The sequence below is a fragment of the Zalophus californianus genome, chromosome X, assembly GCF_009762305.2.
Source record: "Zalophus californianus isolate mZalCal1 chromosome X, mZalCal1.pri.v2, whole genome shotgun sequence".
Classification (NCBI taxonomy): domain Eukaryota; kingdom Metazoa; phylum Chordata; class Mammalia; order Carnivora; family Otariidae; genus Zalophus; species Zalophus californianus.
In genome coordinates this window covers 99,187,619-99,202,047 of record NC_045612.1, presented here as the reverse complement: position 1 = coordinate 99,202,047, position 14,429 = coordinate 99,187,619, and the positions used below count along the sequence as shown (strand labels likewise).

The window sequence follows — 14,429 nt, the reverse complement described above, 5'->3', positions numbered from 1 at the left end:
GGTTGAGTTTAAGGATTAGATTTTTTTTTTTTTAATTATTAGTTGTTAAGTATTTTCAGTCATTTAACCTTTTCTCTGTGTTTTGGTAATTCTTGACTTGCCGGATGCTTATGGTGCCACTAGCTTGGGTTCCAGGCAGGCTGGATCTCTCATCTATTGCAGTTAAAAATGGCATGGGGTTGGGACACCTGGGTGGCTCAGTTGGTTGAGCGTCTGCCTTCGGCTCAGGTCATGATCCCGGGGTCCTGGGATCGAGTCCTGTGTCAGGCTCCTTGCTCAGCAGGGAGCCTGCTTCTCCCTCTGCCTGCAGCTCCCCCTGCTTTGTGCTCTCTCTCACTCTTGCTCTCTCTCTGGCAAATAAATAAATAAAATCTTTTAAAAAAATGGCATGGGCTTGGTGCCTCTAGTGTTAATGTCAAAACTGGGCCCCAATAGTCTTTAACTGAAACAACTAATTACAATAAAATAAAATATACTCCTTTCACTTGATCTTAGCTACTCTCAGTTACGTCACTCATTATGGAATACTTGGGAAAATAGGAGTACTTGGTCATTCTGCTACAATTTTCTTCAACCACTTTTTTTTTTTTGCCTTTTTAAAAATGTTTCTTTCTTATTCTCCATCAGATTTCAGGAAATTGAGGAGCCTAACTAAGATCATGTGAGATTAGAATACTAGAAAAGTTAATGACCCAGGAAATTAAGAAAATTACTTAAAGAAATCCTACTCAAAACAAATATTCACTTGTCCCTCCCGGAATCCACTTTTACTATATTGAATTTCTTCATGTAGTCAAGTATTCAAACCTAGAAATTCTATAGGAATTTTCAGTGAGACAAAAGCACACTGAATGATTGCCATTCATTCTGTTTCATGCCACATAATTGCTAAGAATCACTGGTTCCTAATGTGTATTTTAAATACCAGATTTTGTGTGGAACATAAGAATTGAATTACATATTTTTTCTCTTCAATAATTGTGCTATATAAAAAGATCAAAGGGCTCAGAATTGGGCTCTAGTCAGAGCTATTTACTAGCCATGTGATCTTGGTCAAATCATTTAACCTCTTTTGGGCCTTGGTTTCTTAGTATAGAAATTGAGGGGGAGGGGAATAGATTCTCTAAAGACTTTTCTAACTCTGAAATTGTATGACCCTTAAATTCTATTGAGGATAGAATCTCATTAAACGTGGACCAGTGGTGTCCCTTAAAATGAAAATGTCTTGGTATGATTGCTGTTGTAATGTGCAAATGTTCTGAAATTAAATCAATAAAGTGAAATCCTTGCTGCTCTTTCGTATGCATGATTATATTGTGTGATGTTAAACAGCTACCGTGTTCTATCAGGGCTGCAGCCCTTCAGTTCTGGTTGAAATGACTCCTGTGTGTATACCAAGAAGTAAGACTAATGCATGATTCAGCGCCTTTATAAATCAAAGATTCTATTACAGGCAGAAAATAGCCCAACAATAGCTACTCTATTACACTTCAGTGGCATTAGAAGAGAATACATCAAGTGAAGAACATAGGCCCTGCCTTTTTGTTCTGCAATACACTAAAAAAGCCATGTAGGTTTTAGTAGTTTCTTCTGCCCAGTGGTTAGTACATTGACACCTATGTTGAATGGCATTGTCCAAGGTGTACTTCTGTTTTTTCAAAATATCAGTTCTCTTCTGTGCTTTGGTAGAGAGACGGGTTTACCATACAGGGTATCGTGGATCAGTTTTTCAGTCTAGCTCATTTGGATTTTTACTTTCTGATGCCTCACAGGGAACAACTGTGCAAAATATGTATCGAGAGAACAGTATATATCTGTATTTGTATATAAAATGAGGTGATTTGATAAAACAATTATATTTAATATAAATTTTTAGTTGCAAAATGGTCCTAATGGTGCTTTTGTTGTGTAGTCTATCCTCACTCTTCCAGACCTATGTTTTATTGTATGGAGACGAGTTAGACATTTATCCTTGACATTTCCTCCACCATTTCCTCCTCTAACAAACTTGGAACTGTCACGAGAGATGCTATCTTTTTAAAAACCATCAGCAATTGTAGGCCCCATATATAGTAGGTTGAGTAATTTATTTCACCCCAGTCCCACTTAGCCCAGAATGTCAAACTTATGACATTTATTTGGTAGAGCAATGAATAAATTTTTACAAGAGGCATGATCTCAATAAATTATTTAATAAATGAAGCCTGTTCATCACATATTAGAACATCACATACTAGACAGCAGCAACTATGGAAAGTCTGTGATAACAGTCCTACTTTATAAAATTTCAAAACTTATAGAAACAGAAAAGACAGGGCTAAACCCAATTTGTAGAAGGTTTTAGGACACAGGAGGGTTTGAGAATGAAGTAGTGAGTGATGGAGGAGAGATGGGGTAAAAAGAAGGCCCTAACCCCCAGTGCCATACACATGATTGTTATCTTGGTTGTCTCATTAAAATCATTCAATTTTGAAGGTAGCCACACTCCATTCTATAAAATCACTTAATGAGAAAATAGTGTTTATTTATTTATTTATTTACTTGAGAGAGAGAGAGAGAGAGAGAGCACAAGTGGGAAGAGGGATAAGCAGACTCCCCGCTGAGCAGGGAGCCGGATGTGGAACTTGATCCCAGGACCCTGGGATCATGACCTGAACAGAAGGCAGATGCTTAACTGACTGAGCCACTCATGCACCCCAGAGAAAATAGTGTTTAATTGAGAACTTGGTGGATTCTATCTACCCTCTAAAGATATAAGCTCACGTGCTAGCATGTTTTGTTTTTCTCTTTTGCAGTTAATATTTATAAATATAAAAAACTACTTATTTTCCTGAATAGCACCATGATCAATTTCTCTTCTTATTATGAGAAGGCTAAATAATGTCTTTTTAAAAAAAAAGATTTTATTTATTTATTTGAGAGAGAGAGAGAGAGAGAAAGAGCATAAGCACAAACAGGGGGAACAGCAGGTAGAGGGAGAGAGAGAAGCAGACCCCCCTGCTGAGCAGTGAGCCTGATTCAGGGCTCCATTCCAGGACCCTGGGATCATGACCTGAGCTGAAGGCAGACGCTTAGCTGGCTGAGCCACCCAGGTACCCCAAAGCTAAATAATGTCTTAATGTCAACTTAGAAAGTAGAATTTATACACATGCCCTATTTGCATAAGGAGCATTTTTGTATAATAATAGATTAAAGCAATGCATTTGGCCAAAGAAGCTATATTGTTAGGAGCTGCAGAACATTAGCCTAACACATTAAAGTAGTTCCCAAGGTCTAATTCTAAAAAAAATATTTCATAAAATAGGCATGAAATAATTTAGTCATTTAAAACTAGAGTTGAGGGGTGCCTGGGTGGCTCAGTTGGTTAAGCAACCAACTCTTGATTTTGGCTCAGGTCATCATCTCAGGGTCCTGAGATGGAGCCTAGGGCTCCACGCTCAGCGGGGAGTCTGCTTCTCTCCCTCTCCCCCCAACGCCGCCCCCCGCTTGCACATGTGTGCTCTTTTTCTTTAAAATAAAAATAAATAAATCTTTATAAAAAAACTAGAGTTGACTTCGTTGTTTTGTTTTTATAGTGAAATAAATCTGTTACTGCTGAAACCCAAAGAAATAACACATTAATACATCCTCAGTGAAGTAAAATCAATCCTACAGGTCATTGCTTGACTTTGTGGGTTAAAATTGCTTTCAAAATCTTATTATTAGCACTGTTGCATTGGAGGCTTCTAACTCCATTACCATAGAGAAGAGATTTGATTTTTTATAATAGCTTGCTACCTTTCAAAATGCAAAGTTTTAAGTACAGGCCATTTTGAATAGACTTGATTTTCCTAAATTGAAAGAGATTGAGCTTGTTGTCAGTAACTTGTCTCAAAGGCTAACTTTCAAAATTTACCAGTTATGGAAAAATGCCGAAGGAATAGATGGATAAATGAATCACTGGCTCATTTAAGAATGAAATGCTTTTGAAATAGGTTGCTGTGCTTATGGTTGGCTCAATTTACCTTCTTTACCACCTTCTTAATTTAGATCTCCCTCAAGCTGAAGAAGAATAGATGAGGGAATCCACTTCTGTCATTTTATTTTACTGCCAAATCCATACTGTAATTTCTTTTCCACATGCTGTTTTCCAAATGTCATGAGATTAGAAGGCCATTTGTTTTTACTCAATTGTAAGTGTTGTTGCATATGAGAAATGAACTGGATTATGTGTGTGCGTATCCAGTGCATCTCCAAGGGAAACAATAGCAAAAATAGCTTGCCGATCAACAGGTTTAAAATCTAATAGAAATGTTTTCAGTGTAGTGCTATGCTTTTCTGCAGGGTTGAGAAAGCATGTTTATTTACCTCTATTTCTTCATTCCTTTTCATTTCCATATGAAAAATCGTTTGGCTTTGATCTGTTTTTTATTTATGTGTGCATTACATCGAGAAACTACATGATACAATTTATACATTTTGGAGCTGATAGAATACTGTTATCAACTTAAAACAATGCTCATGTATTGTCATAACTATCTATCAACAGACTAATAAAGAGTATATATTATTCTTGAAGTAGTGTCTTTTGCAGGGCTGGTTTTGTTTTTCATCCCCCCAAACTTTATCACTCTCTATCATTCTTAACTAAATATGTTTTTTTGAATAGGAGAACTGAAGAAATTATTTTGCTTAAACAGGACATTTTGTTTCATTAAGGAAACTAATTTCATGCTCCTTCCAGAATTTCCAACTAAACCTTGGGGAGTAGCATATAAAAAATTTGAAAGGAGAAAAAGAAGGATGCGTCTGCCTTATATTTAATTTTCTTATTTTAATTGTATTTTTCCAATTTAGGAAATTTACACTTAAGCTGCATCTGCACGGCATAAAGTTGAAAAATTAGTTGAAATTATCTAATGGATTTGCATTTAAATAGACAATCTAAGAAAAAAAGTCAGATCTTAATGTTCCCTATCAGGAAGAGATTATAACTTTTACCAAGTTGTGATTCCCACACAGAAATCTGGACGGTTGAGGAAATGAGATAAGGCAAGAGGAAGAAGTGAGCAGAGAAACACTGGGAAAATATTGCATTAGAAGGTTTGGTGCCCACTCATCATGAAGAAAGTTCTATAGTGCCTGAAGTTCATAGCAAATATCCATTAGGAATTTTGAAATCAGCTATTTCCACCTCATGTTCTCTATCTGTGTTTATCAGTGGTTCAAATTCAGCCTCTCTTCTTTGAATTCCAAACTTCTTCACAAACACTTTTTCTTCCACGTCTTCTATGATGCTGGTGTCTGTCTGGGGCTCTTACACCCTGTCATGAAGACTGCTTGCTGCAGAGCGGCCACATGCATCCAGCCTGGTGCTGGGCTGCGCCCACCAGGGTGCACACACGGGGGTTGTGTGGGGCCAGCAGCTTTCTGTGTCTCTCTCACAGATAATTGCTTCCTCTGCAACCTGCCTTCTTGAGTGGATGGTGACCATTGTCCAGGCTTCCTGCCTCAGGGTTATTTGGAAAGAACATTTCAGTAATCTGAAGATCTCAAATTTGCCTCCAAACAGAGAGCACAAGTATGAGGTTAACACTTCCTCCAAGAGCAACAAGAAGTAGGTAAAGGTTAATATTCATGCAAATCACGGGTAAACTGGAGGCCAGACGTTGAGAAACTTGTTACCTGAACATGTACACTTACTGCTTAAATAGATCCTACATTCATTAGCTGAGAGTGAAGGGAAATGGGTAGAATGGGGTGAAAGGACAGCCAAGAAATTGTGAACTAGCTGAGATGGAGATAGAGTGAACATAAAATTTACCTTCCAAAATGGGGGCACTTTTGACAATGTGTTAATTTCCTGTTGTAACAAATTACCATAAACTTGGTTTGCTTAATAAAAACAGAAAAGTCAAAAGTCCTATCTCAGTTTCACTGCAATGAAATCAAGGTGTTGGCCGAGCCCTGCTCTCTCCCCTCCACCGGCTTTAAGGGAGAATCTGTTCCTTGCCTCTTCCGGCTTCTGGTGGATGTCAACATTCCTTGTCCCGTGTCCACCTCACTCCGATCTCTGCCTCCATGGTCACATCACCTTCTCCTCCTTTGTGTCTGTCCCATTTTCCTCTGCCCCTGTCTCACAAAGGTACATGTGATTGCACTGAGGGCCCACCCTGATAGGACAGGCTCCCCATCTCAAAATCCTTACCTTAACTACATAAGCAAAGATCTTTTTTCCCCTTGCTATCTAAGGTAGCATTTACAGGTTCCAGGTATTATGATTTGGATATCTCGGAGAGGGGGGCATCATTAGTCAGCCTACCACAGACAGTCAAAGAGGGCATTGTGAATAATTACACAGTAGCCACAGGGGCAAACAGGGACTGTCCTGGCCAAACTGCAATACTGACGACAGTGTTTTCACTTTTCTTCTAAGAACTTTATTTTTAATTAAATTACATGATATATGTATAGTGTGTGTATAAGTTTGTAGTGTAGGCCCTGACAGTTGGTTTTCTCTTTTTTTGTAAAGTGCCTGACTTAAACTTTGGTTGCAGAGGCATCAGCTCCAACAACAGTTATCTTGAATAAACACATGGCCAGTCACAGGACTAGAGAAGGAGCCAGGCCACCCAGGCCGCTCCTTTGTTTTGGAGATCTCCGTCAGGGCCACTTGTTTTTTCCCTTCCCAAGCTTTAAATTCCTGCTCTTGCACGCGTGCGTGTGTATGTATGTGTGTGTGTGTGTGTGTGTGTGTGTGTGTTGAAAGAGAGAGTGTGTGAGCATGAGTGTGTGGTGACCAGGGGTTGCGGGGGGCAGAGGCAGAGGGAGAGAGAGAGCATCTCAAGCAGGCTCCACGCCCAGCATGGAGCCCATGTGGGGCTCCATCTCATGACCCTGAGATCATGACCTGAGCTGAAATCAAGAGTTGGATGCTTAATTGATTGAGCCACCCAGGTGCTCCCCACTCTCATGTTTTAAATTCACCAATTAAGAGTGAGCCTGTGAAACCTTAGGCCCCCACCCTTGACCCCAATAAAAGCAGAGCCCCAGGCCTGTGCTCTCTCTCTAACCATGACCTTGCTGTGTGGCCCCAGGTGTGCCATGTAATTTCCAGGATCTGTAAGTAATAAACCTTTTATCTTTTTTCAAAATGTCCTGGTAATTATTGCTGAAGGGCAGCTTGCAATCATAATAACCATAAGGACTGGTCCAGCCACAAAATTGGTTATTGATAAGCTGAGACCAGCACACAAAACACACACACACACACACACACACGTATATATATATATATATATATATATATATATATACATAATTTAAGTATTCAAATAGTTCATTATGGCTTATTTAAAAAAAAACTACTTTTGTATCTCACTTTCAGTAGTGATCATCTTCAACTCTTTTAGCTATATTTTTATATATGATATACTGTGAAATAATATAAAATATATATATTGGTCTCTGCCCATTTCCTGGCATAGAGCTCCTACAGCCCCTGAAATTTCCTAGAAAGAGCACTAGGAGCATCTTTTAATGTTTGGTCTTTAACTCCAGTTCCTGACACAGAACTCCCAAACCCCTTGGAATGTCCTGGGTGATAGGAGTGTTCTTTGGTTCCATTGAGGTAATTCTTAGTGGGCTCCTGGATAGCTTCAGGATGGGGGCTGGTAAGCCAGAAAGACCAAGCCATGGTTAGAAGCTTGGAACTTTTCAGTGCTACTCCCTACCCGCAGAAGGAGAGAGAGGCTGGAGATTGAGTTAATGATCGGATCATACCTACACGGTGAAGCTTCCATAAAAATCCCCAAAGTATGGGGCTTGCGGGGCTTTCAGATTGGTGAACACATCTACATGCTGGGAGGGTGCCATACCCAACTCCACGATGACAGAAGCTCCTATCCTTGGGACCCTTCCAGACCTTGCCCTGTGTTTCTCTTCATCTGACTATGCATTTATATCCTTTAAAATGTCCTTTGTAATAAATTGGCAACAGTAGGTAAACTGTTTTCCTGGCTTCTGTGAGCCATGCTAGCAAATTATCAAACCTTAGGAGGGGGTCATGGGAACCTCTGATTTGAAGCCAAGTCAGACAGACGCTGTGAGTCATGTGTGGACCTACTATGCACAATTGGCATCTGAAGTAGGGAGCGATCTTATGGGACTAAGCCCTTAACCTGTGGTGTCCGTGCTAACTCCAGTTAGAGTCATGACCGGATTGAATTGCAGGACATTTGGCTTGTGTTAGAGGGGAAAAAAACCCCCACACATCCAGCGTCAGAAATGTGTGTGAGGAAACTGTGTTTTCCCCTCGCCACATACTATTACAGCTATTTCTGGATTTATCAGTTTTAGCAAGTACCCTCAACTTTCAATTCATTAGTTGGTTATGCTGCTCCATCTCTATTTGTTTTTCTATGTCCAATCTCCGTCTCTCTCTACTCTGTTCTAAGTGCTGACAGGATGGCCCCTATGGATTGGCTCGCTAGAGCCCCCTTGAGCTTTGGCTTATAATTGCATTTTGCCAATGACAGGTATTGGAACAGGATCTAGTCAGGAGCAGAGAGAGGTCAGGTGTCTATTCCCATTTCCGGATGATCCTTGCCAGATTACAGTTCCCCTACCTATGGCCACAACTCCTGTTGGGGGCCCCTTTCCCATAGCTACAGATCTTGTCAGTTCCAGTAATACTGCTCTCTCCCTTGCCGTCTCTTCAAAGGCTGGGACTAGCTTTATACTCTTGTTAGTCTCTGGGTGCATCATTCAGCTGAGTTCTTTAATCCTTTTCTCAACTCTATAAATCGCCCTTTCGTTAAATTTTCTTCGACTACCTTTTGAATAAGCTATCTGTTTTCTGTGGAAACTTTGGCTAACAAATGTTTAGCTCCCACATTTCTCACTCACATCCTCCTATTCTTTCAGCATACTCATTCACAGTTAGAATATAACTAGAGAAAAATAGGACTTAACCAAAAATACCTTAGTGAAGTATTTAAACAGAAGGAGTTTAAGTCAGGAAATTGGCTACTCAGTTGATAGATGTTTTGGGTGGGAACCCCAAACTGAGGGGAGGTGGGGCAACACAGACATGAGTATCAGCAGGAAACAATTACCACCCCTAGGTTAGATGGACAAACCTAGGGTGGTGTTGCTGGTGTCCAGGGCTCAAGATTGCCTGGGAATGTGGGAACCGTAGCAGGGCTCTTCAGAAGGGCTCCTGGAGCAAAGAAGGAGACGCAGACATTGCCGGAGAAGCCAGCGGCTGCGTGGAGGGGGGAGAAGAAGCCTGAATCCTCCTTACCTTCTGCCCTCCAGTCTCCCTTAAGTGCCTCCCACTGGCTAAACCTACATGGAAGCCAGAGAACAAAAAACTTGGAGATGTAATTTGCCTGGGAGTCATACCTCTGAGATACAGAAAAATTGTCCCAGGGAAATTCTGGGGCATTTGAACTCTTTCATGTAGGCCACCATTCAGGCCAGGCTTTAATCAACAGTTAGATCTGCTTCTAGCTGCTTCACTTTGCCCATTAAATGCCAAATTTCAGTAAGTTTACCTTTTTTTTTTAAAGATTTATATATTTATTTTAGAGAGAGAGAATGAGAGAGAGAGAGAGGAGGGTCAGAGGGAGAGGGAGAGAAGCAGATTCCCCACTGAGTGTGGAGTCTGATGCCATTCGGGGCTGGATCCCAAGACCCTGAGATCATGACCCGAGCTGAAATCAAGAGTCAGATGCTCAACCAACTGAGCGGTGCGGGTGGCCCAAGTTTACCTATCTTGTTCAATTTTACCTAACTTAACCTTATGTTCTAGTCTCCTTGGTCCAGCAAACTTAAAATCCATTCCCACAATACTTCTTGATTTCTTGCTTACACAAATTACCAACAATTTGCAATGACATTGGATGTAAGTGCTATCTCCTCCCCAGATCTTGAAATTCTTCCCTGGACCACGCTAGAATCTGACTCCTCAAGGGCAATGGAGAGACAATGTGAGTGAAGGGGTTTGTTCTTGAAGAGTTGCCTTTCTTTTGCAAGGCAACTGCCTCTGTAAATTCATTAAAGATAGTTTTTTTTTCCTTCAAATGAACTTTATTTTTAATAGTCAGAATCTGGAAACAAATGAAATGTCCACCAACAATTGATAGGTGAACAACTGTATTACATCCATATTTCATCCATACAGAGTGAACTAGTACTCAGCAACAAAAAGAAATAATTTAATTAATCTCCGAGCAATTATGCTTACTGAAAGAAGGTTAAAAAAAAAGGCCATACTGGCTTTATTATTTATTATATATTATTATATACTATTTATTATATAAAATACCAGAAAGTGCAAATTAAAGTACTGTGAAATAAAACAAATCAATGGTTGAATGAGAATGAGGGATTAGGGAGGGACAAGAGGAAGAGATTATGAAGGGGCATGAGAAAACTTTGGGGGCTAATAATATGCTCATTACTTTAATTATGGTGATGGTATCACAGATGTCTACATATGTCAAAATTCACCAAAGTGTACAAATTGTACATCAAATTGTACATTGCATGAAATTTACGTCTGCCCTTCAGAGCAGACACATAACCTCTAGTTTGACACCATCTCCATCACTCCCTAATTAATCAAGGTTTCTGTACTTGGTGTTTCTATATTATGTTGTTTTAATCTTAAAGGTATATGTTATTAACTTTAAGTTTTGAAAGATTTATATTTATATTATAGTTATATTATAACTAAATAAACTATAATCAAGCCTACTTTAGGATGTCTAAATAAAACAATCTTTTTTTTAAATTGTTTTTATTTTTATTTTTTTTTTAAAGATTTTATTTATTTATTTGAGAGAGAATGAGAGATAGAGAGCACAAGAGGGAAGAGGGTCAGAGGGAGAAGCAGACTCCCTGCTGAGCAGGGAGCCCGACGTGGGACTCGATCCCTGGACTCTAGGATCATGACCGGAGCCGAAGGCAGTCGCTTAACCAACTGAGCAACCCAGGCGCCCCTAAATAAAACAATCTTTACCGGAGTTAGCCTTACTAAGTGTTAATGCTTAAAATTTTGGAAAGTAGAAAAACAAAACTTGTATCTTTACCCTTAAAAATTCAAATGGCAGGAAAAAAATGACAACATTCTATGCATCAGAACAAGAAATATATCAATTGTGTTTCCTACTTAGCCCCTGAAGGTCTTATCTGCCTCCTGAATTTTGGACTTCACGGGGGCTGTAACTTCTGGGTAGGTCTCGGGAGACAGCTACAGCCCAACGGTGTTGGGGAATGTGAGACATCCCCTAGGAAAAAGGGACTTAAGTCCTGCCGTTCCCAGAAGAAATGGAGGTTGTCATGCCAATCACTCCTTCATCTGGGCGAGCTTAGGACTTAGAGGAGATCCTGACATCTAGGTCATAAGATCAGTCCCACAAGGCTGAGTAGTTTTTCCTAAGAAGGTTTAGACAGCATTGCCAATTAGGCCAAATTAGACTGAGAGCTCTCTGCCATCCTGCCGTTTTTCTCTGATGTACATAAAATTTGGGGCCACCACAAAAGACCTTCTTCCCTTCATGCTGGCAAAGCCCGTAATTCACTCTCTCTCTTTTTTAAAATTTTATTTAATAACATATTTTACTTAGCCCAATATGCCCCAAATATTATCATTTTAATATGTAGTCAAATAAAGATTATAAGATGTTCTACACTGTATCTCCCCCTCTCTCTCATACTATGTTTTAGAGATCTAGTGTGCATTTTATACTTAGAGCGTATCTCAGCTCACCCCAACTACATCTCAGGTGCTCACTTGTCATTTGTGGCTCATGCCTACCGTATTGGACAGCACAACTCTATTTAGCCCACAGTTCTGGTTTTCTTCCTGACTGTGGAAAGCAATCAACACCCTTGTATACAGGTGTGAAGGGAAGACATGAGCTCAGTGAGTCATCACCTGTTTCTCAAGAGCCCATTTCTTTCCTCACTCAAACCCACACAGTGAACGGAACGAGGCTTTTACAATAAGGTTTTTTCAGGGCACGAAGCAGATCAGCGTGGGGCAGGCAGTTCCAAGGCTGGGTGATTTGGAGGCTGGAGAAATCCATCTTAGCTACCTCATGTAGAGTCAGTACTGTCCATGAGAAACAAAAACCTCTGGAACACCGCAGCATGCTGGGTCATGGCCACACTGAAACCATCCGTGGGTAGGCTACGTGGATCCCTAATGGGTTCATACCACTCATGATTCCCTCCAGGACGTGGGAGGGAGGGTGGAGGTGTGCCTTGCCTGAGTACACTGGGGTGACAGCCGCACAGGGTGGGGCCCTGACCGCTAGCAGAGGTGCAGTGGTCTCTGCAACAGACACAGGCAATGGTATAGCTCAGGCCAAGGGAAGGCCCTGGGGAGATTAGACAATGTAAAAGGAGGTCCTGAAACCTCCCCACATACCTGGCACTTGTAGTTACCTCCCCAGCATGGATACCTAGATGTACGAAGTTCAACTTCAGGGTGTTGACTCCATCTCAAAGGCTACCTTCAGAGCTTTTCTCTTTTATGAGTCATACTGTGTTGAGCAAGGAGAAAGCACCCACCCTGCTCTCTTAAGGCCTCCCTTTGGTGTGAAGTTCCTGGTGCTAAATGAACTTAGAAGATGTAGCTAAAGGATCACCAAGACTCACACACACAGGAAGCCTTTTTTGGTTATGAACTTTTATGTGCCAAGCCTGGTGCGAGGGTCTTCTGTAGACCCTCCCACGTTCGCTGAGCACATAAGACTTGGCTTTGATGTTATGTCTCCGGTGCATGATGAAGCTGGATTTGCCACCAGAGAACTGCCCACATTCACTTCATCCATAGGCCTTGCTGTGGTGTGAACTTTCATGTGTTGAAGAAGCTGGGGATGACTGATGTAGGCTTTCCCACATTCACAGCACACAAAAGGCCTTGCTCCACTGTGAATTCTCTTATGTACTTTAACGTAGGAACTGTGGCTAAAGAATTTCCCACATCTATCACACTCATAAGACCTCTCCCTAGTGTGGCTTTTCTGGTGCTCGGCAAGTGCATCTTTGCGGAGAAAGGCTTTCCCACATTGGCTGCACATAAAAGGCCTTTCTCCACTGTGAATTTTTTGGTGCTGAATAAGTGTGTCTTTGCGGCCAAAGGCTTTCCCACATTCACTGCACTCATAAGGTTTTGCTCCACTGTGTATGCTCTGGTGTTGAATAAGATGGGATTTTCTGATAAAAGATTTCCCACATTCAGCACACTCATTAGGCCTTGGCCCCACGTGAGCTCTCTGGTGTACTTGGAGGTTGGTGTTGCAGACGAAAGATTTCCCACGATCATTACACTCATAAGGCTCTTCTCCAGAGTGGATTTTCTGGTGCTGAACACACTTGCCTTTGGTGCTAAAAGCTTTCCCACCTTCACTGCACTTGTAATCTTTCTCTTCAGTGTGAAGGGCTTTCTCAGACTGAGTGCCGCTGCATGGCTTCTCATCTTTGGTGGCATGGTTCTGGAAAAGTCCAGAGCTGGCCAAGAAGTCCTTCTCATCCTCCTTGCAAGTGAAGCCGTTCTCTGACTTACAGCTTCTGTAGCTCTTCACTAAGGAATCTTGGTCCTTTCTTTCCCAAGGGACTGCCTCTCCACTCTCCTGCTTCGGTATTTGGTCAATGTTGACAGTGACCCAGAAGGTTCTTCCACATGACCCACATGGGTGTGGTTGAGGCCCAAGGGATGTTCCCTGCTGCCCAGACAGATGCAAAATGTCTTTTAAGATCGGGTCACACATGTTACATGGGGGGCTCTTGTGGATGGAAGGACCCATGCTGAGAATTCTCACCTGTGACTCTCTTACAGAAACTCCCTGCTCAGAAGATGAGTCTTCATTCTCTACTCTATGACAAGGGCCATGGCTCCCCGAGACCATCCCTGCCTCTGCTGGAGCTATGGCTACATTTGCAGGAACTACGGGCTCTCTCACTGGCAGTCGTTGGGGAATTAAATGATATCTGGAAATTGCAAGTCCCAGTGAAGTCACCAGGAGAAAGTTCTCCAGCATCACGTTACAGTACAGGCGTTTCTGAGCCTCATCAAGTAGCTCCCACTCCTCTGGGGAGAAGTATATACACACATCTTCAAAGGTTACAATGTTGCGGGTGGGATCCCTCTGTGCGTCAGCCTCCGCCATTGCTACAGTAACAAGGCCCCGAGAGGGCACGCCTCAGCGGGTGTGAGGAAATATGAGGCACAAGATCATCCACGCTGCGGTCAGGGACACCAAATCTCCACAAAAAGGGACACCAAATCTCCACAAAAAGGGACACCACACAAAAATAAAGCTGGAGTAACACGGCTCTTACAAAACAGAGAGGTAGGGCTCAACCTCGAAAATGGCTTCTGTCCAGTTGTGGAAAAACCGACGCAGAAACAGTCTCTGCCTAGTGCTTCCGGCTTT

At 41.5% G+C, this 14,429-nt stretch overlaps 1 protein-coding gene across 1 annotated transcript; it reads right to left on the bottom strand.

The window, feature by feature from the left end:
- Positions 1–12,680: 12,680 nt before the first annotated feature.
- Positions 12,681–14,162, bottom strand: LOC113930350 (zinc finger protein 772-like). The gene has a single exon (XM_027607577.1). It carries the CDS (start codon positions 14,160–14,162, stop codon positions 12,681–12,683), a length of 1,482 nt encoding a protein of 493 aa, XP_027463378.1.
- Between the last annotated feature and the right edge of the window lie 267 nt (positions 14,163–14,429).